A 23,222-nucleotide genomic window follows, 5' to 3' on the forward strand; every position below is an offset into this window, starting at 1 on the left:
GGTGTCCCTAATATAGTCCCGAAGACAAATTCTTAGTAACATGAATGTACAATATATACTGTACACGCTGTGATACAGTCTTCGTCGCACATTATACTGGACATAATTCTCTAATAACATATTTGCTGATGAAACTACTATTAAGAAAAACCAGAAACAAGCTCTGCTCTCCAACTGATTCTTTATCTCAGTAATTTTCCTCTCCCTTGTTATTCAAAACGGAAGGAGCTCCCTCGTGCACCAGATGTTTAGTTCTCATTGCCATTCAATCTGTCATCTGCGGTATGGTTTCTGAGTTGCTCGTTGGGAAAGTGGGTGGGGTCATAGGCGATTTTTATCTATTTCACATGTGAAAAAAGAGGTCACATTTCATGTAACTGGGGTCTGTTCTGTCCATTAAAATGGACTCTGAAGCTTCAGAGTGGGATGTGCAGAACTTGGCCATTGCAGCACAAAGTGATCTCTCTCTAAGACTTGGTGATCTAAATCAACATTTGTTGAACTGTTTTTAAATATTTGGTGAGCGACTGTTTTACGAGCAACACTTCATCAGGGTACACTGCGGCCAACGCTGGTGCCTGAACTCGGGTCATTCCGTTCAAATTGTTTCTCTCTCTAGTCAATTTGATCCTGCAGCTTCAGTGTTTGTAATATCACCTTGGGAGCCCAATGAAAGTAAGCCCAAATGTGTGATTGAGATTTAAAGGTCATACTCTGCACTGAGCAGAGGCAGTAAAGAGGGATATCAATTCATATCATGGAAATCAATTTTGTGTTTGACACAAAACCTGCAAATGTACTCAAAATATTACTATTTTTTTCCCCATTACAATGCATTAAAGAAACAAGACATTTTCTCAAGATATATTTGGACTTTATTGACCATACAGAAAACATACATTGTTTTTGTACATTTTAGTACTTTTATTTATTTTTTACAAAAAAACGTATTTTCTGCATTTAACTACTATCTCAATAACAAAGGAATACAAATCCAATTTGATATACTGTACATTATCCTGTCAATAAATATATTCTTTGTTCTCAGGAAAATAACCACAATGGCTTTGTAAACATTGTGCTTTTTTTGGTCCGCACATTAATTAATAGTCTGACTCATTTCTCTGTTAGTCAGTGAATGGAACTATTGATGCAACATGTGTTCCCCTGTGCAGGAGCCAATGTAGTGTTTCGTGGATTTGTCTTAAGTGTTGTTTATATGGATTTACTTTCAAATCCGTGAGATCAAAACTGCTGGGAGGGAAACCGTTTTCTGTGATCAGCAGAAATGTCAAACAACACCCAGCTTTATTATGTGAAAATCAGATTTTATTTGTCGTGGCTTTCTTTAAAACACCGTTTTTCTCCATGGCCAGTCAGTTTTGATCATTTGCCAAAAATGGCTTTGTGAGTACAAATCTGTAGGCTGTCGACTCTAACTAATTTAACAGTTAGGCAGTGTGTGCATTACTCATTTCCACAGAAAATGCGCATGGCCAGGGAGGAAAGAACTCTGAGACACTTATGTCGCATGGAAATAAACTGCAGAGCTTTTGCTGTTATTCCTCCGTCTTCGTCCCTTCCTCCCTTTCCTCGCTTTCCTTGATTTCCTCTCTTTCTTCTCTGTCCTCTCCTTCCTCTTCTTCTTCTCCTTCCTTTCTTGGCCTAGTCATAAGCAGTTGTCTGGGAAGCACTTCCGCCCTTCCTCCAGCAGGGGGCAGACTGCTCCATTGTTGGCAGGGTGCAGGAGGATGTAGCGCGTGCGGTGCTGCACACCTGAGTCTCCACACTTGCCCTTGCACAAGCCCCAGGGCGACCACATTGACACCTCACAATCCAGAGGTGTATCTGCAGAGAGAGAGAGAAATGGTCATTATAGTGCCAATATCATTTTTTCTCGGTGCTGCTTTGGTGCATTCACTGTTTTTCCTCTTTCTTTAGACTTTTTAGTGACGTGTAAGTACAAAGATCAAAATCAGGAAAGTAGCTGCTCTTAAACATGTTTGTCTTTCTTTAAATAATGAAAGGGAGTTCCAGTAAATGGTACGTGTCCAGCCTTTTATAGAGACCATAGCTTCTGGTTTTAAATCCTTGGCAGTGGCTGCGCTGCTGGAATCACAATGGGGGAAATAAGTATTCATCACTTAAACACAGTTCCAATGCAGCAGTCTGCATTAAATTATCACCAGACATTGGTATCAATTCCAGATATTCATGCATATAAAGAAATCCAAGCATTACAATACATAAAATGTAAACTGAACACAAGCTCTGTGTGATTTCAACAAGTCGTCCCACAGCTTCTGATAAATTGGAATCAGGTTAGTGCATGTGGCACTACTGTAGTAGTAGTATGTAGTACTGAAGTACTGCAGTACTGTATGTGGCACACCCACCTGTCAGTATGTAAGTGTGCAAATCAGCTGTTACATAAAACTCAACATGTGTGAGGCAAAGGGCTGGACCAACACCTTTACACCATTGTTCTTGCTCTTAACCTGGCATATTTCACAACTTCTCAATGTTCCTGTTAGCACCACTGGGGCCATTACGCATAAGTGCAACTCGGCGTTGCAATTTGGGCATTACACTGTCATATTAATACCAATGTATGGTCAAATAATTTAACATGAATCACCTCCGTGTTGATGTGTTGAATATTTATTACCTCCTCTGTAAATGTCCGTCCTTCCTTCCTTCCTTCCTTTCCTCAGTGCCCTTTCCTCCAACATTGTGAACCTGACTCAGCCAATGTTGTGTACAGCTAATATGTATCACAGGCTTAGCTGTGCTGTTAAGAAGTAGAAAAGCAGAGTGATGGGAGGTGGTGCGGAAGCTGCATGGACGGACAGATGGACAGAGTGATGAAACATTCACATCACGTCTGTCATCTCCCTTTATTTTGTGTGTCTATTTAGGGCAAAACGGGAAAGTATAACTTGATAAGAGGCTATAAGAAGCACTGCTGATGTTTCTTACTTTATGTCGGTGCTGTGTTTCGCAGATAAAATCGAGAGCAGGTGATTCCTAAGCTGCAGTGTATAATTGTTTTCCAGCCCTGGGAACGGAGATTGAGGGAAAGATAAACAGTCGGAGGGATAGGATGGAGTATTGGGAGCAGGGTAGGAAACCCCAACAGATTTTTGGCCCCTCTTTGTTGTTTGTTGATGGGTTGTCAGGGAAACGGATTTGTCGTCTGTGATGCTGAGTCAAACCTTTACAGTCTTAATCTAACTCGTGCACTGTCAGCTCTACTGCCAGGCTGACACGCGATCGGTTCCTTTTCCCTTTCTGCTGAATGAATGCTCTCCTGGTCGAGTCATTTATTTAGATTTTATGTGTTAAATTGCGATTCTATATGTCACGTTGGAGAGTAGAAAACACATGGAGAGGTCGTTCTTTTACCATTTTTTTTCCTAGTCTGTGCAACAGGGACTCTTAAAATCTAACAGTCTGGAAGCCCTCATTATGTAAATCTTGCTTCAGCTCATATAGATCCAGGTCTTGTTAAAACATGCGTGTCCGCATCTCATTTTTTGGTCCCAACTTAGACGCACTTAAAATGATACTTCACTACATCTCTCTGTCGGCTTTCGACTCTCCACTGGATGCCAGATGTGCCCCTGGCGTTTTCGGATGCCCTACACTCGCTTGGCTGCTCAGGTTTCTGGTTGGAAGTAATTGAGGTTATGTGTGTGTGTGTGGCCTGTAATTGTTTGCAAATGCTTTAATATCTGAGTCAGCAGAAGTCAAGAGCTCCCTGTATTGTGTTAAACCCTTCTGTCTGTACGTTTTCCAAAGCGTAAAGCAAATACAGTACATGTTTAATTTAAGCGTGTATATTATTCTTTAATCAGTGCAAATAGAGTGGGTTGACACTGGTGAGGGAAGGAATGTTTAACTGTTGATCTTATCTACATTTCATTCAACTAGCGCTTGTAGACCAGTCTACATCTTGAAACTACTTTTTGAAAGTCTCGTCTTGGACTCGCACACATTTTTACATGCAGTATGTGGACTTGGAATTTCAAACCAAAATTGCTCAAACATACAACTGCTTTTTTGTGGTTGGATGGAAAACCTCTATCTTCAATTCTAACCAATAATATAAGTAGTATTTTTATTTGTTGTCTGAACTCTCATTGGTTTTACATGACACAATGCAAATATTAGCTTATGGTGATTAAGACAGTGAAGTTTGTGACAACAGTAAATTGTAAAAACAGTAAAAAAGTGTTGATCTGTAAAATAGTATTATAATAATAACTTTACTATAATAGTTTAACATTTTGGTTGTGGTCTCAGTTTATGTCAATAACCCTTGAATACTAAATTTACAAATCAGTTTGTATTTGCTTCCTTTTTATCTTAAACCTTTGTTGACGCTTTGCAAAAACCTTTTAAGCCACTTCCTTAATCTCTTGAGTGAAATAGAAAGAAACCAGTGTTGTGTTTTCATATAACCATGTTTGCAATGCACCTGCACAATAAAAACCAACGGGGAACCCGTGGAAATGTTGCTCTATAGCACTACTAGTGGTCAAAAACTCTTTGGTACTTTAATAGCTGTGATTTATGTGGGACTAGTTTTACACTGTGGTGTATTTCAGAAATATAACATTTTTAATCTACTCAGAAGGCTTATTATTCACATACTGTTTATCCATTATTATGCACCATGTGTTTTTTTTACTGCTGTCGTTTCTATTTTTATTATACTATTATAATGCGACTGCCATATATCAATAGGTGTGTGGTCTTACCTATGAGCACTTCTTCAATCTCGTTTCCTGTTGGCAGTTGGTTGGATTCGGTGGGCTCCACAAGCAGGCTGATAATCTGATTGGTTTTCTTAATCTTCGTCAGCGTTACCTTGGCGATGGGTGGGAGGCGTTTTAAGCGGGGGTAGTAAAAGGAGTTGGCAGGGTGGCTGGGAAAGGAGGAGGTGATCTAGGGGGGGAAAGAATGGATGTTGATACAGGGAGATGTTTTAGTAAAGGTTATAATACAACTGGTGAGTTTTTTTTGGATTTAAAGTCAGGGAATTTTGGCTCACCTGCATGATTCTTTCCTGAGGGATAGTTTCAAAGTTTGGAGAGGAGAAGGTGAACCCACTGTCGGTTCCTGCATCATATGGGTAAAGCTCCAGAGACACACTCTCCCTCCAGTGGTCACCGATACACAGGTTCACACTGTCCACGCCCACAAACCAGTCCGGGCTTGGAACAATGCGAACGATAAACGACAGCTGCAGATGGAGGAAGTGAAACATGGAGGGTAGAGAGAGAGAGAGGGAGAGAGAAAATGAATAAAGATGAGGGAATAAGGAGGTGAGGCAATGAAGTATACAAAGATAAGAAGAGAAGAAAGATAATGGCAAAGGATTATATTACATTTATTTGTCACGACTGGGTGAAAGTCTCAAAACTTTACACTATTATTTATTGCTTGTCCCTGGTTTGATTTGAATAGTTTTGGATATCTTTACTTTTGGTGGTAATGTTTTAGAATTTAAAACATTATTTGGAAGTAAAATTAATTATTTACTACTCAAACATAGTAAGGAAGAAAGGAATGATTGGTAACAATTTTAAGACATTACTCTGTCCAAGACAAAAAAAAAATCACACCATTATTCCCTCACTTTATGTGTTAACCAAGCAGAAAAAGGCATAATATTCTTGAAGGACTGAAGGAATCCAGGTGTTGAGTGACTTACATAGGAGTGCCTGGCGGAGACCTCGAACTCAGTGTTCATCTGGCCCGTTCCTCCCACAACAGCGGGAGCCGACAGGATCCCATAAACACTCTGGATCCGTTCGCCGGCCGCCTCAACTTCCTTCATGAGCGTCCAGGCCTCGCCTTTCTCCGCAAACTCCCTCACTCCGTTGCTGGCAAAGTCATTACGCTGCCACATGTGGTAGTCAGTGCTGTGAGTTAACCCTAAGAACAGATAGAAGAGAATAAAATGGATCAGAGGTTGGGTTACATAAGGGCTTAGTCTGCATGATTCAGTTTATGCACTGCTTTTTTGCTGAAGGTCATTTTCTACTGTATAGTGTTTGTCTTAATGTCTTAGATGAAAAGATGGCCTTCAATGCATGAAAGTGTAATATTATCCTTTCTGCATGAGCTCTTTGTTAATCAAATAATAAAAAAGGACGTCACTCTCCGGCATCTGTGCGATAATCTGTTCCACTTACCAATAAGAGTTGACCACTGTGCAGGGGGGCGGTAGATTGGATACTGCTTAGGGAAAGCTGCTGTGGTCCACTTTCCTGTAAACGTTAGACTGTACTGGGCAGTTTCTGAAGATGTGCACATGGGGACATCAGTAGGAACAGGCATTGAGTGAGCACCTTGACTCAGGGTCAGCATCATGACTGTCAGATGGAAGAGCGCCTTAGAGATGGAGAGGATGTTCCAAATGGGGTCCATTGTAGGGGAAGATGAAGGACCTGTAGAAGATATATCCTTATTATTCATACTGTTCAGACCACAACAATCTACCTTTCGGGGGGTGCACTTAACAGCTTTGCACTCGTCTGATTTTGAGGTAGTTGTCATTTATTTTGTCTGTCCTTTTCCTGTCAGATCTGGCACATGGCAAAACTAGAAAAAAGAACTAGGAAAAAGGGGCCGAAGTGTGTGTGCCTGCACCTTCACTGTTGATTTTAACCAGTGGGACATGTGAGTCAGAGGGAACTTGCATCCTTTCCACTATTTATTTTCCACTGTTTTGTCTTGTAAACTCAAGTTAAACAGGGAGGGATCTGACATTTAATTCAATTCAACATTTTGCTGCTGCAGCTCGGTGAGCTGTATGTTCCTGTCTTAGATTATTCTCTGAAGATATTACTTCACAGTATAACGCGCTGCCAGCTGAATTTCCAAACACTGGATTCCTCATTACATCATCCTCACTGTCGTGTAGTCCAATTCTCTATAGAGGGAGCTGAATGATTTTGATAATAACAGTCATGAAATATTTTCCTGAGGGACACGCATATGGACAACATGCACATCAAGTGAAATGCTATTTTTTATGCATTGTCCACTTATTTGAGCATATACACTTTGATGTCCGGCAGGGTTTATAAATGTGCAGAGTTCATATTTGTTGAATAGTCATTTCTTAATCATCTCGTGCATGAAAATTAGTGCTATTGCTCTTGACATATTAACACATTAAAGTAAATCCAGATGTGCATTTTACAGCTCCACTAATTCTTTTATAATATTAAGCAGAATATCCCAACTTTGTTGTAGCCACACTTCTTTGTCACAGATCTTCAAATGTCTTTTTTACTGAGATGGAGTAAAATTGCACAAGGCTCCACTGTAACATGCAGTGGGAGCCTTCTGTCTGTAATACAGTGCTGTCACACAGTTTGTCTGTACTGCTGTTGTTGGTGTGGTGCAGAAACTACTCACTGATTTTGCTCAGGGTTCCAGATGAAAGAAGGGATGCAGCAGATGAGTGGAGAGGAGGGCTTGAGGGGAGGAGAAGGGGAGAGGAGACCGGTGCATGTGGCTGTCTGGAAGACTGACTGCGAGGCTCCAAGTCCTCTTTTGCCTATTTATGCCTTTCAGGAGGTTCACCCCTCTCTCTCTCTCCTCTCACTCTTTCCCTCCTTCCCCCATTGTCTACCCCCCTTTCCTCATTTTGCTCCATTCCCCCTCATCAACTTGCTAAACTCTTACACTCAGCCTCTCTATCTGCCCCCATGATGCCCTTTTGACTTTGGCTCTCCCTCCACCACTCTCCACCTCCTCTCTCCTTTTCTTTTTAAGTACCCCATTAACTGGCTAATGTGTTCAGCAGTGCTGGATTCACAGCCAGGTGTCCTGTGCAGCCCCACTGGTAGTGTCATTTCACACTGTGATACTGTAGGTCTCTGTGCCTACAACTATGACTTATTAAGCTATATAAAGCATTTGTAGAATGTTCTAAATGTCTCTTGGTGGTGTTTTTGAATTGCAGTCAGTTTCTAGATCCAGTCCCTGTGCTACAAGAAGGTATATTACCTATGACACAGTCAATTTGCATAGCTCATTTGATGGCTTTTTCAGGTGCTTTTATCGTCAAACTGAGGCATTATTCAACAAAATGAAAATACTTGGCTGTCACTGAGTCAGGGTTTATCTGAAACCTGACAGCCTCACATTTTTGTCAGGTTATTTCAGGTGTGTAATGATTTCAGACTATTGTAGTATCCCAGTCTGCAGTCCTGTCTTCCTGTCTTCCATTAAGTGCAATAATTATTTTTCCTCAAGTGAATGCAAGACCGTTTTAAATCAACACTTTTTCGAAAGTGAAATGTGCATATACACTCACTGGCCACCACATTAGTGCTAGATGGGGTCTTCTGCTGCTGTGGACCATCTGCTTGGTCAAATTGGAGGTTATTTGAGTTATAGCTGCCTTTCTATCATCTCAAACCAGTCTGACCTCTGGCATCCACAAGGCGTTATTGCCAAGATAACTGCCGCCCACCAAATGTTTTGCCTTTTTCACGCCATTCTCTGTGAAGCCTAGAGATTGATCAGGTGAAAACCCCAGTAGATCAGTAGTTTCTGAAATACTCAGGCCACCCCATTTGGCACCAACAACCATGCCATGTTCAGAGTTACTTAAATCACCTTTATTCCCCATTCTAATGCTTGGTTGGAAATTCAGCATGGTCTTCTGGACCATGTCTACATGCCGTGGGTTGCCGCCATGTGATTGGCAGATTAGATTTTTGAAGCCATTGAACAGATGTACCTAAAGAAGTGGTATATTATAAAGACATTGATGAAATTGGTCGGTGAACACAAGCTTGTCTTGTCTGTGTTTCAAGTGTGCTGTGCTATGCCCCAACGCCCAGAGTCATAGAAGCAGTGTATCCTATAATCAATAACTGTAGGTGACTCAGACTTTAAATATTTAAATTGCTGTGAAGTTTGCAAAAAAATATCTATTTCTCTAATATAATAGCTGCCAAATTGCAACATTATACACAACATTAGTGTTTTGTGCCCATAGTCATCTCCCTCTTTTTACCCAGGGACAGTATTTTCACTATATGACAACACAGAATTTGTTGAATCTTAAAAACAATATAGCCTTTTTTTACATTAAGAAAGACTTCATTCTTCTAAACCTGTATTTATGTCCCCTTCTGGTCTAGTGTTTGACTTACTGAACCTGGAGGTGGCAGTCAACACTCCACACACTCACGTGCAAACACACAAATATGCTACTGTGCTGAATCAGCCCACATCTAATGATTTCCACATGGTCACGTTTCTTATAAACACAAACTAACTCCAGAGTCCAGTCTGCTTTCCGTCAGTGACATTTAAGAGGAAACCCATCACTGGCTTCCCAACTCACGTGCACAGAACAGAGCTGTGCAGTGTTCACTTTTATCGAGGGCAGTAGGGCAAAGGGAAATATAGTAGAAGCATGATCACAGTGGCAGAAGGAAGTGGTTTTCTGATGGGACACAGTACTGCTGGCTTAGTCTTTGCTGTGTGTACCATCAGCACACTGTAGTTCCTTAGACGTGGATGCTCACCCTGAAAACAGATCTCAGACATATTACATTAGGCTCATCTGCACCCACTAAAGTCTATTAAAGTCCACCAAAGACACCAAAGTCACAAAATAACACTTTTAAACCAGTGATGAAGGCAGCAGTGGATCAACAACCCCTGTGTGTTGTGAACAGTGTAGAAGAGTTCACTGATTTACACAACAAAATAGACTTCCAGTTTATTTCCAGTCAGGAAAGGCTGTCTTTGATATTGTCAACTTAAACAGGTGTAAATTATATTAGCCTTTAAAAGGCTAAAATCTTTCTCCTGGTGTCCCTGCTGCCAGCCATATTTTCAGTGAGATCAAGCATCCATATCTCAGGCTCGTTCCAGGTGATGACAGCTGCTGTGTGTCTGTACCAGATACAATCATAGGTTAAAAAACCTGAACTACCCCTTTAAGTGCACTTGTCTGCCCTCTTGTTCCCTGTAGTTGTTTGGAAATTCTTGTTAATTCAGACGCACATGGCCTCAGTTTGTTATTATACTGTTTTTTGTTGTGTTTTGCTGTTGTTATGAAACAATGTCACAAGAGCACGCTGTCCTATTTTTTGCTTCATGTTTATGTGACCATAAAAAAAAAAGGTCCTGATTGAAAAAACATGCAGGTCCTTGTCTGACCTGATCCTGCGCTTGTATAGGAAAATATTCAATCATATGCTGTTGAGAAGGAAGCTGTAAATACCAAGGGCGAAGAGGGTCTACGAGAATATAGGTCAGGAAAATGATCATGAGAAGAAAAACATACTGCTTTGCTGCAAGTGTGTGATTCTCCTTTGGTGAACTCTTGTCCCCCAGCATGTCTATCTGTTAACATTGATCATGCCTTTGATTGTGGCCATTATTGATAACAGGTGCAAAGTGAAAAGTTGTCACATGATATTTGTTCACCCTCAGTAAGAGTGAAAGGAGTAGGAGAAGGAAAGAGCAAAATTTATAGCGCAACCGTATAAGGGTTTGTGGTTACTAAAAAGTCGAAACCTGGGAGCTGTAGATAACCAAGTTTCTGTGACACAGGAAAAAACAAAAACAAGGCAATAGACAACCCAAGCTTTTCTGGTTGAAAGATGTGGAGAAAAAAAAACCTTGCATGTAGTCCATCACAACTGTTTCACAAGCTTTGTTTAATGGTGACGTACCGAAAGTGCTCATTGCACTCAAAAGATGCGCCTGGAAAAACAGTTGCATCACAACAGATATTATGCGTTGGGACTGTTTCAATCTCTTTGTGCACGCATGTCTCTATTGAAAATAATCACAATAACCTGACGCTGCATGCAAACAACCTCTAATTAATAATCTACTCTACCTCCTAACCTGTTGTAAGTCATAGGGAAAGGTGGAATCTGACACCATACCATCAGCCAACATACAGAGATATACAACAACTCACACTCACAATTTTCAGTTGAGAGTCTCCACTTAACCTAACCCAGACGACACAAGCATATGGTATCAGCTCATGATTGGCCTGAAGAAGCAGGTCCGGCACATGTCTGTTGCATTTGTGTGTTGAGGACATGTACAGATGGAGGTAGGAGGTTGAGAGGTCATCCTATAGATTTAATTGGTAACAATGATGATGGCATGTGAGCAGTATGAACCTCTGAAGAAATAGTTCAATATACAAACCAGCTGCCCAGTGTTATTCAACCACAGTTCAGGTCAGTTTAATAGATGTGTTTATCTGAGACTTGGGCTAATTGAGCTAATCGCTGAGGTAGCAGGATGCATAAGTTGGACAGGTAACTGTTGCTCGACCCTGTCCATCTTCAGCTGGAACGTATTATTCTCCCTGTTGCCCCCTTGATTGTTTCAACCAATGCTCTGACCACTTCTCTTTTCCTGTGCTCACTCTTGTCCACCCAGTGTGTAAATCTGGCTTTATCGTTCAACCTTCTACTCGTTCTTCAAACCCCCAGGGCCTTGTTACAACAATTATTTCCCCCTGATTTCCTGAAGTAATTTTTCCTTCTGTGTGGGCGCAATCTGCGTTCACTTGCCCCCATTTGCGCACATCTTTCAAATGTGTGTATTTGTCTATGTGTGTTCCCTCTAGTGGTAGACATACTCTGGAGGTTAGAGCAATAACTGTATATACCCCATATAATGTTGGGTGCACTGGATTTTGCAGGTTACATAAACACAGTGTCCTTTTTTTGTATGGTAATGATAACGTCAGCTCAGTCCCACTATTCCACTCCACAGCAACAGACTGCTGGTATTGTAGCTCAACTTTGTTTGTGTCATCAATCATCGTAACCCACCACAGCCAGACAAGTCAATATTAGATGTCGAGACCTAAGCGATTTATATCTGAGAAATGTGAATGGTCTCTGCTCTGGTCCAGGGTATTAGGTGACCGCAGAGTATTAAAACACAGCGCAATAAATTCACCATTAGGAAATCACAGCTGCTGAGTCGGCTGTTCTTGCTCCCGCTCACTCACACTGATGTTTTTCGTAGTGATTGGCTGAGCAGTTGGCACATGTGTTACTTTGTTCACTCTTAGAAAAGATTAAGGAGTTTAAAGAAGCTGCACAAAGCAGATTTACACACCAGCAACTTCAAGTGGCACAGAGACAAGTTGTAACAGCGGTGAGTGAGCCATCATTGTCATTTAGTTTTGAGTGGCCAAAACCATTGCTAGATATCACTTTGGAAAAATATATGAGAATATTAATAACAGTCCTATTTCCATTAGTTGTAATATTTGTTTTTTTTCCCATGTCACATATTTAGCTTGCTTACATACATTTCAGTGAACATCAACCATAAAAATTCCTTATCTCTTTAGAAAAATAAGTGTGAGTCACACTGACTCACACTTATTTTACACTTATTCTGGAAGTCAGAGATTTCCAGAATGCATATTGAAGCTGCTCCTCTAAGCTCAGCATGCTGTAGATCCTGCAGAAGTGATGCAATTTACCATGGTCTTGAATGCATCTTGTTAGCTGCTCCCTTTAGCTGAACAGGTCGTGAACCCTGCATTCCTTTCACTAGTTCTCATGCGCCATAGTTTCGAATATTTGACCAATAATACCATCAAATATTTGAATAGCAGTTTTGCTAGAGGTGCCCATCCGTTGCACTCAAATGACACGGTGCAGACAGAACATTATGTTATTCCAAACTCTTATCTCCACTTAGTTTGTTTGAATTTAATACAGAAAAAAACAAGCATTTTCAGCATTATTAGTCTTTCAACTTGTTCTGATTACTGACAGTGGAATAATACAAACATAGAGTTTTAGTTGTAATGTTTTAAAAGGTTGCCGTACACCAGACGTTTACAATAATATATGATACACTTTATTGCCCCCGTGGGAAAATTTGTCTTGGACTGAAGAGCTGCACTCATAAATGCTTCCACATTTACAGTAAAATGAACATCATAAAAATAGTAAAAAGGTATTTGTGCTGCATAAAAACAGTCAGTCAACATCGTTAGCAGTTTATTAATTATTTGTTTGGTCTACAACATTTTACAGGATGGTGATATTACCAATATAATAGGATAGTTACTCAGAGTCATATTTAGGAATTTTAAAGATATTGATTTGCTATAGGGAAGGTTTGAAAAAGTACTTTTAATTTAATGGAATCAGTCAAAGTTAGTGGCTTTGAAAGATGGTGCAAATTGAATATGTTAAACAGTTATATTGTATTTTGTCTATAAAAATTCTTGTAAAGAAAGCAAATTGGAATTTTATCAAACACTTAAAAAAAATATATGCAACTGTGTCCATTTCTTCTTTCAGCTAATAGGTCATGATCGCACCGTTTATTTATTTATTTATGTAAAATTTATTGCTCTTTGTTATGTTTTTTGTGCCCTGTTGCAGTGTGGAGTTACATTGCCGGTTGCGTAATAATGCCTTGAAATGGGAAATCTGAGTTTTATTGCCTTTACTGTGGTTATACATCTTCATTTGTCCGTCCGTCCGTCTTGATTTCACTTTCTCTGTGTGCTTTCAATATTTTACCCCCTACTGTCTCTGTATCTCTGTCATCTTGTGAAGACAAGTCCTCCAACCTGCTTCACAGCCCCTCATTCTCGTTTGCCCTTTTTCTCCCCCCTCGCTCTCTCTCTGTGACCCACTAAAGTGAGATCCCATCATGTTTTTCTCATCATGCTGTCCTCCCACCCTTTGGTGAGGCGGTGAACCCCCGGCCGGAGGTATAAGGACATGATTTACAGGGCCCCTTTGCAACAGCAAAAATAGGAAAAAACATCAAATGAAAGCTCAGTTTTCCAACACAGTAGCTCTCTGCTTCAGTGCAGGTTTCACTCTTCAAAATTTCAACTTAAAATATGGCACGCCTGCCACAGCACGGTGTGGTCCAAATTTGTCAGATTGCAAAAGTGCCTAAATTAATTTACACAAGTGGAGAAAATGATGATAAAGCCGGTGTCAGTTTTCTCCATGTGTGCTTTGTTGACATATTGTCTCAGGAAGGAAGTGAAGGCAACAGTCAAGAATTAAGACCTGAGGCTGTGGTTTTGACACATTGTAATGATGTGTTTTAAAAGAAGGCGTGGGACGTAAAGTCCCACTTGAATAAAGTCTGGCTTTTTCATCTCGGTGGCCACTTGTTCATCCAGTTAAAGTCTGCAATGTGCAGCCCTCTGCACGTTGCAGCTGCTGTAGGGGATGAAGCAACATTGAATGAGGTTAAGATAAGCCATTGAAAACCTTTAAAGGTTGATGCTTTTGGGCTAATCTGAAGCAACTGTCATGTGCACTTGTGATAGACATGTCATTATTTCTTAAAAAGCAAGAATACCTGGACTTTGTGAACTTGTAATGAAGCAATAAACCAGCAAAACATTTGATTTCTCACAGTTAGAAGCAAGTCTGCATTTTTTCTCTGCAAAAAAGCTTAGTCTTCGGAATTTAATTCTGCAAAACCTCTAATTGTGAAGTGGAATCACAAGTGTGTCATTTAAGTTACATAAAATAATTGATAATAGTTTTGAAAAGCCTATCAGTTTTTATATAAAGTGCAATAACCACAGGCTTGTGGCTGAGGAGTTACCAATTTACAACCTGGACAGAGTTAAAAGGAAAAAATAAACAAGTTTATAAGCTTCTTTGTCCCAACTGGTGCAATGCAGTCTTGCATATGTGGTCGAGAACAATCGAAGAAGAAGCAGTGAAGCTTTCATGAGTCATTTTCTTGAAAAAATATGGCGGCGGTTTTCCTTCGAAATTACGACATTCAACCCAGGTTCAAGTTTAAGGACACATTTGTTGTGGAATCAAACATGAACCCTGTTTGTTCCAGGTTGATCTGGGGCAGGTTACCCTGCTGGAACATGATCTGAAACACACTGAGTCATTGCTGCGAGTATCTCACATCTCCTGTGAGGTGAGCGGTGCCCAGACAGAAAACTCCTCCTGAACCAAAACATCGTCAGACAGTGACAGACTCGGCCCATAAATTTCCCCGCTGGATCCACACCAGTACATCTGTGCTTCAGTGTCCAGACAATTCCACAACATCCATAAATAAGGCTGATTACAATTGCATGAGCACGCAACTAAGATAAAGATAACTTGATTCTTGGCATATGTTTTTAAAACCATGCAAATACAAATTGTAACAATAAAATACTATAAATTAATAAAGCTCATGTGGAAAGTGGTGGGGATGGGAAAAAATTGGATTTTATTATTTTTTTTACTATTTTTAAAAAAAATAGTTATTGTGATATTTCTGCTTGCTTGATGAACAGAAACAGCTAAAAGTTGCTAGTTTACCGCAAAATGTATTGGAATTGAAGTTGTTCTTGCAACTAGTAAACTAGAAAATTAGCATTTGTCATTTCTTAATTAACACTCTGCATCTATGTTTTCTGTTAAATGTTGTTTTCTTTTACTCATTTTAAAAAGGTATAAAAAGACAGATGCCCCCTACCTCTGAACTAGATCATTCAATTTGCGATAAGCAAAAATAAGCAAGAAAATAAACAATTAAACAAAGAGCTAACAATAGCATTTCGATTGAAGGAAGACACCACCAATCAAGCACATAATAAAATTGACACTCATGGAGTTGAACTATGTTAAATGAATTGTTAAAATCCCCACCAGCAATGAAAGAGTAAATACAAATGGAAATGGAGGCAGCTTTAAAATGTAACATCTGTGGTTGTCAAGCATAGCTAATGGAAAAGTTGACAGCTCACGAAGAGGAAGTTCATATTTCGAACACTTGTGTTGTGGAGCTCCTCAGTAACGTCAGCAACCCGATAAAACTGAACAGCATATGTTCAGGCACATACTTTTTTTCTTATATGAAAGATGAAAAAAAAAAAAAAAAAATAGAATTGGATATTTGATAGCCAGAATGGCACATTGCACATACATCCCCTGAAGTTTCCCCTAATCTAATTTGGTGACTGGATTCAATACGTAATAGTGAGATCACCCTACTCGTAATCAAAGTAGCCAATTTGAAGTTTTCTGGTCTTTGACTTGTGATGGTTGGAACATCTTTCATTTACAGAGGACAAGAAAAATATGTTGGACAGAAGTCTGTCCAGCTGTCAGGCTTTGATACAGTCGAGTTACTAATAGTTTGGAAATGAACAGACAAAGGAGGGTTATTACATTCTCACTACAGTCGAAAGAAGACCTTAAATCTCTGAAGTAAACCTGCACAAAGAAGTCCATCATACAGTAATTTGCTTTCACAAAAAAAAGGTAAGAAAGGTTCTCTCAAAAGTGATGGAAACATTGTGAAATAGATACTGTATGATATCATTCCATAGGTGTTGGGATAACATCATTTGGAAATTGAACTTTAGTGAAACTACGTCACCTTCCTGTTAGGATTTTAAGTCTCAACAAGACACTGAATGACTTGTCAAGATGGTTCATTTTTGTAACAGAAGAAAAAAAAGAATCAAAGTATTCTTATTTCAATGTGACGCCAACTGATTAAAAAAATACACAGCAGGATTTGAATGGATTTCTCAGACATAAGGTCATATCACTCCCTCGACATGTTGGTGGATGATGTCACCTTTACAGTTCAAGGTAAAATGAAGCTTATGCCAAAAAGGACTATACAAGATTTCCACATGGATGAGGTGTAGCATAATGACGTTTGGACAGCGAAATCCCTGTGGTGGCGTATGAAACTGTGGCCAGTCACTTCTGTAATTTAAAGCTTGATTTATGACCTGTTGAAGTTGCTGGGCTAAACGCACACTTCGATGACATCGGGCAAAGTACCATGCATGCAAATCAGCGGGCATCACAGTCACAGGGACATGACTGCACTCATGAATACAGAACAGGATAAATGAAAATGCAAGAACACATACAGAAGATGTGGTTTGATAATGCACCAGATGTCTGCAGAAAGAATGATTTAAAGACGTTCTGTTTTTCATATTATGCGGAGGGAGATTTGTATTGATGGAAAGGCAGAGACACTCATGAAATCTTATAAAAATACAGACATGTCTTCATGGCATTACTGCTGGACAAGACACAAGAGACTTAATTACACACAACATATACATGGACATTAGGCCCCTGAGCGATAGAGCAAGTGGTTCACATGCATTATTATTCAACTTAGGAGGCAAAGTAGGTTACTGTGCAGCTACTCTTTTTAGGAACGTACAAGTATAATGGCTTTCATGTATGTGGCGAGCTAAACCAAAATGTTATTCCAAACCATAACCTAACTATAATAATTCATGTCCCACAACTAAACCTAAAGGAGGTCGTATGTAAAACTGTATCCATAAGCATTTAAAGCAATTACTGCACTCCTAAATCAAACTATTGGAGATAGTCGACCTAGAACTACCACTTGTTCACGATAGAACACTGTCGTCATGCACATACATTAATGTCCCACCATCTGTTTTATTTTATAAACATCAAATTATATTTGGTTACTTTTTACTGTTGGAAACAGGTTTAAAAAGTGAAAGTGTTTCGACTCCAAGCAGCAGCAGCTTTTCAGGTTGGGAAACAATTTTCAATTTTAATTTTGAAAATTTTCAATTTTAATTTAAATTGGCTGTGCCATTGTTATCAATGAGGCCGGTTTAACATAATCCCTTGAAGCAGAACTCCTGGCCATGTGCATTTGTTTTCAACAGAGCCGGCAAACCCAGGCCATAGAACAGTCAACCACCCACCGAAAACAAACCAGCAACACATAAAATGTTAAAAATGGTCAAGCAAACACCTTAACAACAATAGAAACATTGAATACATAGAGAACAGAGAGTTTGTCTTGCACTTCTAAGATAAGATAGAAGTATCTTAGATACAGCAAGAGCAAGAACACCAGGTCAGCAACCATCTTGCATGCTTTTGTGTTTTTCAATTCTTGCTATTCGGAAAAAGCTGGTCCGATGTTTACTCGCTCTGTCACATAGTTATTTCCTCGTCCTCGCTTCCTCCAACAATGGTTTTCTCTGCTTCTTTGTCGCAGACTCTGTAACCATTTCAACTAAAATGCTTAAACCCAACCTCTTTCTAACCAAAATCTAAACCTATACTTTCTCCTGAAAAAATTCCAACAAAACTTGAAGTTGTAAGGACTGGCTAATGGTTTTGAGCCAGTATTTGTCCACAACTGTAGAGACACACACACACACACATATCACACATGCATATCAGTTTTATCTTGACTTTTCACTAGTCAGCCAGGAACATCGTCTTGTGTTTCTGCTGTCTATCTGTACAGAGATTTACTGTCTTACTCTGAGGATCTGTTGGATGATGCTGCTCTGTTTTCCATTAACTCAGACTTTGTCTTTACACTAGAAAACAACTACCAGAAGCACCTGCTGCTTTCATGAACCTGGCTGAACTGGTGAAGTCAAATGAAACCTCCAGATCCCACACTTAGCTCTCCCACTCACATGCTGGATTTGGCCAGGTGGAAGTAGGGTTTTTGAGCATTTTTACATGGATAGTGTCAAAAGCAGGTGCAGTGAAAGATCGCAGTCAGCAAATAATGTCAGGTGCAAGCATCAGGGGGTGTGTGGTGTTGGTGACAGAGGGTAAAATGTCAAGACTTTCGCTGGGGTACTAGAGGCATACTTGTCTCACTATTATTTGTATCTAGTATCAGATTAATAACATGCCATTCTGTGAGCCTGTGGCTCAGGCATAGACTGTATTATATCACTTTCTGTGGCATCTTTCCCTACAAGATTTTGGAAGAAGCTTATGAAGACTGGACTTAAAACAAAATGGTCTTGGCAGTTTTTTGGAGCAGAGGATCCTCAAGCCTTTATACAGATGCCAACCAGGCAGAGAACATAGAGTTGGACTTACAGTAGTTGCAGTAAGTGTGCGTCTTTTCTCGCTTAAACACTGACCTTCTCAGGGTCAATAGTCCTTACGGAGACCAAAACCTGAGGAACTGGCTGAGTTTAGGGTTAATGGCATTAACTGTTAATGGTTAAGGTTATGGATAAGGCTTTGTTTCGGCTTTCCAAATGAATGGAAGTCAGTATAGCATCATAGGAAGAATAGCCGTGCAAGCCTGTGTGTGTTTTGTGTTCAGTATTGTACATTATGCAGTATTGATGCGATAAAGACTGAACCTTTTGATAGTCGTTAATTCCCATTTCTCTTGTTTTTATTTGTCGTTCACACGACAACTGTTGATTCTGCACACTTGGTACAATTCACACGTCCGTGTCTCTTAGGTGATGAATTGCAATAATGTAATTTCCAAGTTCATCAGGTCAAAATTCACATTTGTCAGATACTTTTACTGTTTTGAAGCCAAATGCAAATTTGACAAACATTTGCCTAAATACGTTTTCAAACGTTATTTGTGACGATGCATTCATTTCAAAATGTCCCCAATAACCCTGTTAACCTTACCCTATCATTTTTTTTCTGGGTGCCGTTCTGCCAGAGTTGGTTCTGGCCAATTTCTTATGTAACCTTTGTATGCACTACTGAGACTTCTCTGTGCCAGAAAAAGCTTTAGCTCTGATTTGTGATGATATTTGAGAGACGTTTTGAGGGGAAATTGTGTATTCAACAAGGTACAGCCTTTATTAGTTAGTATTGATATGCTCATTCAATTTGCACAGTTAAATTTTTTTTCTTTAATGTTTTGAACTGATATTTGCAGTAATAATAAATATATTCCTCCACTTCAGCCTCAATACCTAACATGAGACTGAATAAGTACATTTAAGAAACCCATCAACCACTGGTTAATAATTTAGTTTCCTGGACCACCCTGATGTCCCTGTTTGGAAAAGTATAAATCACTGCTGAGGGTTACTCTAGCTTTTTGATTTCTCCACATTTTGTTCCATGGTTTCTCCCCAGCCTTTTATATTATGTAGTATTCGAACAATCCATTAGCTAAAATATTGTATGTATGTAAAAAGTCGAAACAACTTCAAGTAAAAATCAGATATACTGATAATTTTATGTAACTGAAGTTTGAAATGTTGGAGTAGGATAAGAGCTATTATGTATAATGAGATTACTGTAACACCATAATCTGTTTCTTCCTACCTCTGGTTTCCTCTGACGGTGTAACAAGAGCCGAAGTTTGTTTTCATAGGTGTATGCAGTTACTGCCCAATATTCTGCGTCAATGACCTTGCCAGTCGCCGTTTTAGGTTTCTCTTTTAATTAAATAATGAAGATGGATGTGAGAAATGCAAGCAGAAATGTGGCAGCTGGGGGGGGGGGGGGGGGGTGATTGAGAGGAACACTCATCACCTCTGTTTCTGGACCTGTCTGTCTCTTACATTAGGTGTATACACATCATACGGTATGTTTTCTAATATGGAATTTGAACTAAAGGATGTAGTTTCTATCCAACTCGTCAGTCTCACACAAACACCACTCACTCACTTCTTTCTTATATTCACAATCTTATCCTTGCACATTGCAATCTAGTTCAATAACAGTTATTATAGGAACTCTTCTGAAGTCAACAATGCATCATAGTTTGCATAAACGCAGTCCCTATGTTATAATCACATGTTCTTCCTACTGGACTAGTATCTTAGGAGAGAATCAGAGGAAACTCATTCCCATCAAATTGTATCTGAGATATTTATTGCATTAAAGATCAGGTTTGTGAGAATTAGTGACCTCTAATGGTGCGACTGAAGATTGTGACTCAGGACTCTACTGCTCACATCTCTCTGTCCCTTGCGCATTTGGGATCTATGGGGGCCTTTGCATACCAGAAAGGCTGTTAAAAACCTTTAACAGCTCTCTTGCCACGCTCTGTCATTTTCTCCTTCATCTTTGTTGGTTTATGGATCAGGTTTACTTGGGCAGAGCATTTGTTCGTTGTTCGTAAAATAACAAGTTTATTGCGCAGTGCAAAACACGCGTATATTTGGTAGAGATATGTCAGTGCAAGATGGCAGCCTCTGTAAAACAAGGCTCTTGCCTAAAATACATAGGTATACGTAGTATATTAAATGTATGCCAATAAACCTCCTACAAAGAATCACTGTCTCCATTTACTTGACAGTAAAACCTGTAACACAAAAGGTTCAGCCCAGATAGAAAACTGGATACAGTGCATAACACTGTCCTCACTTTGAAAAAAAAAGAAGAAATGTACATCTGGCCTGCAGAGCAGCTATGCTATTGGAGACCATAAAGTGAATCTGTTCTTTAGCAGATTGACCCCTGTTTTACATTAAAACATCCCTCACTTGGAGCTTCAGTTCAGATTATATTGTGATATACTTCATAACACCTGAAGTTGCTTCTGCTTTTCATACAATTTTCTGCAAAAATCAATCAGTGTGTGGGTTGTAATGGACAAGGCACTGGTGTAGAAGTAGTGTTACTTTAGCAGTAGTAACATTTTGGCTAGTAAAGGGGAACCTCAACCACAATGGTTGAAGAAGCCCAACAACTAAATTCATTATTGTCCATAGAGACTTAGGGACTTATTTTGTCCTTCAACACACCCAATTAAAAAAAGGAAAAAAAAAAAAAACAGAAAAGAAAAGAACAAAAGATTTCAGGTGAATGTCATCAGCAAGAAAAAAACTCTTGTGTATGAGACATTGCTTGGCTCAGACAAACGTATTTACTTTGTCAGTTGAGGTTGACTCATTTAAACCAATATAGACTTTTCTGATGTTGTCCGTGACCATATTTATGTGTTATCCAGCCATGGTTTAACACATAAGTGTACAACTGAAAAGTAATGGCTAATTGTTTGATTGTACATAATAATAGACAATTGAGTTGTATCAAGTATTTTTAATGTGATCCACTGCAAGATTAAGGTTGACATGAATTGTTTTCAGACATACAATTTGGATAATGTAATGGAGTATGATGAAGAGAGCAGATTTTTCACCGATATCTAAATTGTCATTCGTTTCTCCTGCTGTGTTCTCGCATGTGCTCTCACAGACATTATCCAGAAATTTGACTTGGGAGCTGGCAGGTGAACCTCTGGAGAATGTCCGGAGCAACTTTTGTCAAAATTTCGACAGCTGCTACAACTGACAGGATTTAGAACACAGCAATCAGTATTGACATAAATCAACATGAGTGCAATTTATGGCAGACTCAGTGGTATCCTCGAGGAAAACTAGAACCAACATGACAACTTTTGTTCGCAGGAATAGAACATACTGTGGTACTGCCTCACAAACAGACATAGAGGTGTATTTTTGCCACCCACAGGATTGGAATCACTTCACTTATTGTGTACTACTCAGTGGCAACAATTCAGTGAGTTCCACCTCCTCGATATACTGGTCCAGTCTGGTTTTTGGCTTAAAATCAAACCAGTTACACAATTTGTATTCTGGCCCAATCTTAGCTGCAGAATAAATGCATACGCCTAAATCTTTACAATCACTGGCATGCCACCAGTTATTCTGGCTATGCCTGTCTGTCTGGTTTATGTATCCATGTGCATATAATAGCTAAGATCATCTGTGTTGGCCTTTACGCTTTAAGTCAAGTGACGAAGACCTCTCAGAAACAGCTTTCTGGATCGAAGTTTGGAAAACAGGCTGTTATTAATCTGTGACAGAATGAAGCACTGCCATATGAAATGAATTTATTCTCCATTCCTAGAAGAAATCTCCTCTTGATTTGTTCAAATAACACTGGGTGCTTCTGCAGATGATTTGATGTTTCTTGGGATCAAGTTGAACACGGCGTCTGTGGTTTTGCTTTGGAAATATACAGAAAGTCTATGAAAACAGGCTCTTGCTATTAGGCAACTTTAAAATGAGAATTCAAAATGTCTTTCAGTCTCATGTTAAGTTTTGATACCCCCCAGCCTCTGCTGTGATGAGTGGATAAGGAATAGACCTGAATACTGATCATATCTGTGCACGAGGGTTTTAAAACCTTAAAGTCACATTTATGTATTAACAAGTCTACATTAATCTCTCAAGAGGTGAGTGAGTTTGTGTGTTTCACTGGACAGTATGTGCGCTAGAACATCATTTTCTATAGTATACAGCATGCAAGACTCTGTACATGCACGCGCCAACACACCTCCCTTCCTTCAACGCACGTCAAGAGCCATGACACCATAATTAATTGCCGTGAGAGTTTGTCTCGTAGCTGATGCGGTGAAGTGTAACTTTTTTCCTGTTTGCTTCAAACTGGCCACACAGAGGT

The 23,222-nt window shown here is 39.6% G+C and overlaps 1 protein-coding gene across 1 annotated transcript; it reads right to left on the reverse strand.

The window, feature by feature from the left end:
• Window positions 1–852: 852 nt before the first annotated feature.
• On the reverse strand, window positions 853–7,516 carry spon2b (spondin 2b, extracellular matrix protein). Its single transcript, XM_058648924.1, has 6 exons — window positions 7,435–7,516; window positions 6,204–6,458; window positions 5,720–5,943; window positions 5,057–5,248; window positions 4,764–4,950; window positions 853–1,848 (listed from the first exon to the last, which is right to left on the reverse strand). Exons 2-6 carry the CDS (start codon window positions 6,436–6,438, stop codon window positions 1,670–1,672), a joined length of 1,017 nt encoding a protein of 338 aa, XP_058504907.1. The 5' UTR covers window positions 6,439–6,458; window positions 7,435–7,516; the 3' UTR covers window positions 853–1,669.
• Window positions 7,517–23,222: the final 15,706 nt, after the last annotated feature.

The sequence above is a fragment of the Solea solea genome, chromosome 14, assembly GCF_958295425.1.
Source record: "Solea solea chromosome 14, fSolSol10.1, whole genome shotgun sequence".
Lineage (NCBI taxonomy): Eukaryota > Metazoa > Chordata > Actinopteri > Pleuronectiformes > Soleidae > Solea > Solea solea.

Bases quoted from the DNA above. Each gene is read 5' to 3' on its own strand.
- spon2b (XM_058648924.1), bottom strand. From the start codon at position 6,438: ATGGACCCCATTTGGAACATCCTCTCCATCTCTAAGGCGCTCTTCCAT. The intron at 5,944-6,203 runs GTAAGTGGAACA...ATCTGTTCTTAG, and splicing joins ACAGTGGTCAACTCTTATTG to GGTTAACTCACAGCACTGAC. The intron at 1,849-4,763 runs GTAAGACCACAC...CTCTCTCTGCAG, and splicing joins GATTGAAGAAGTGCTCATAG to ATACACCTCTGGATTGTGAG.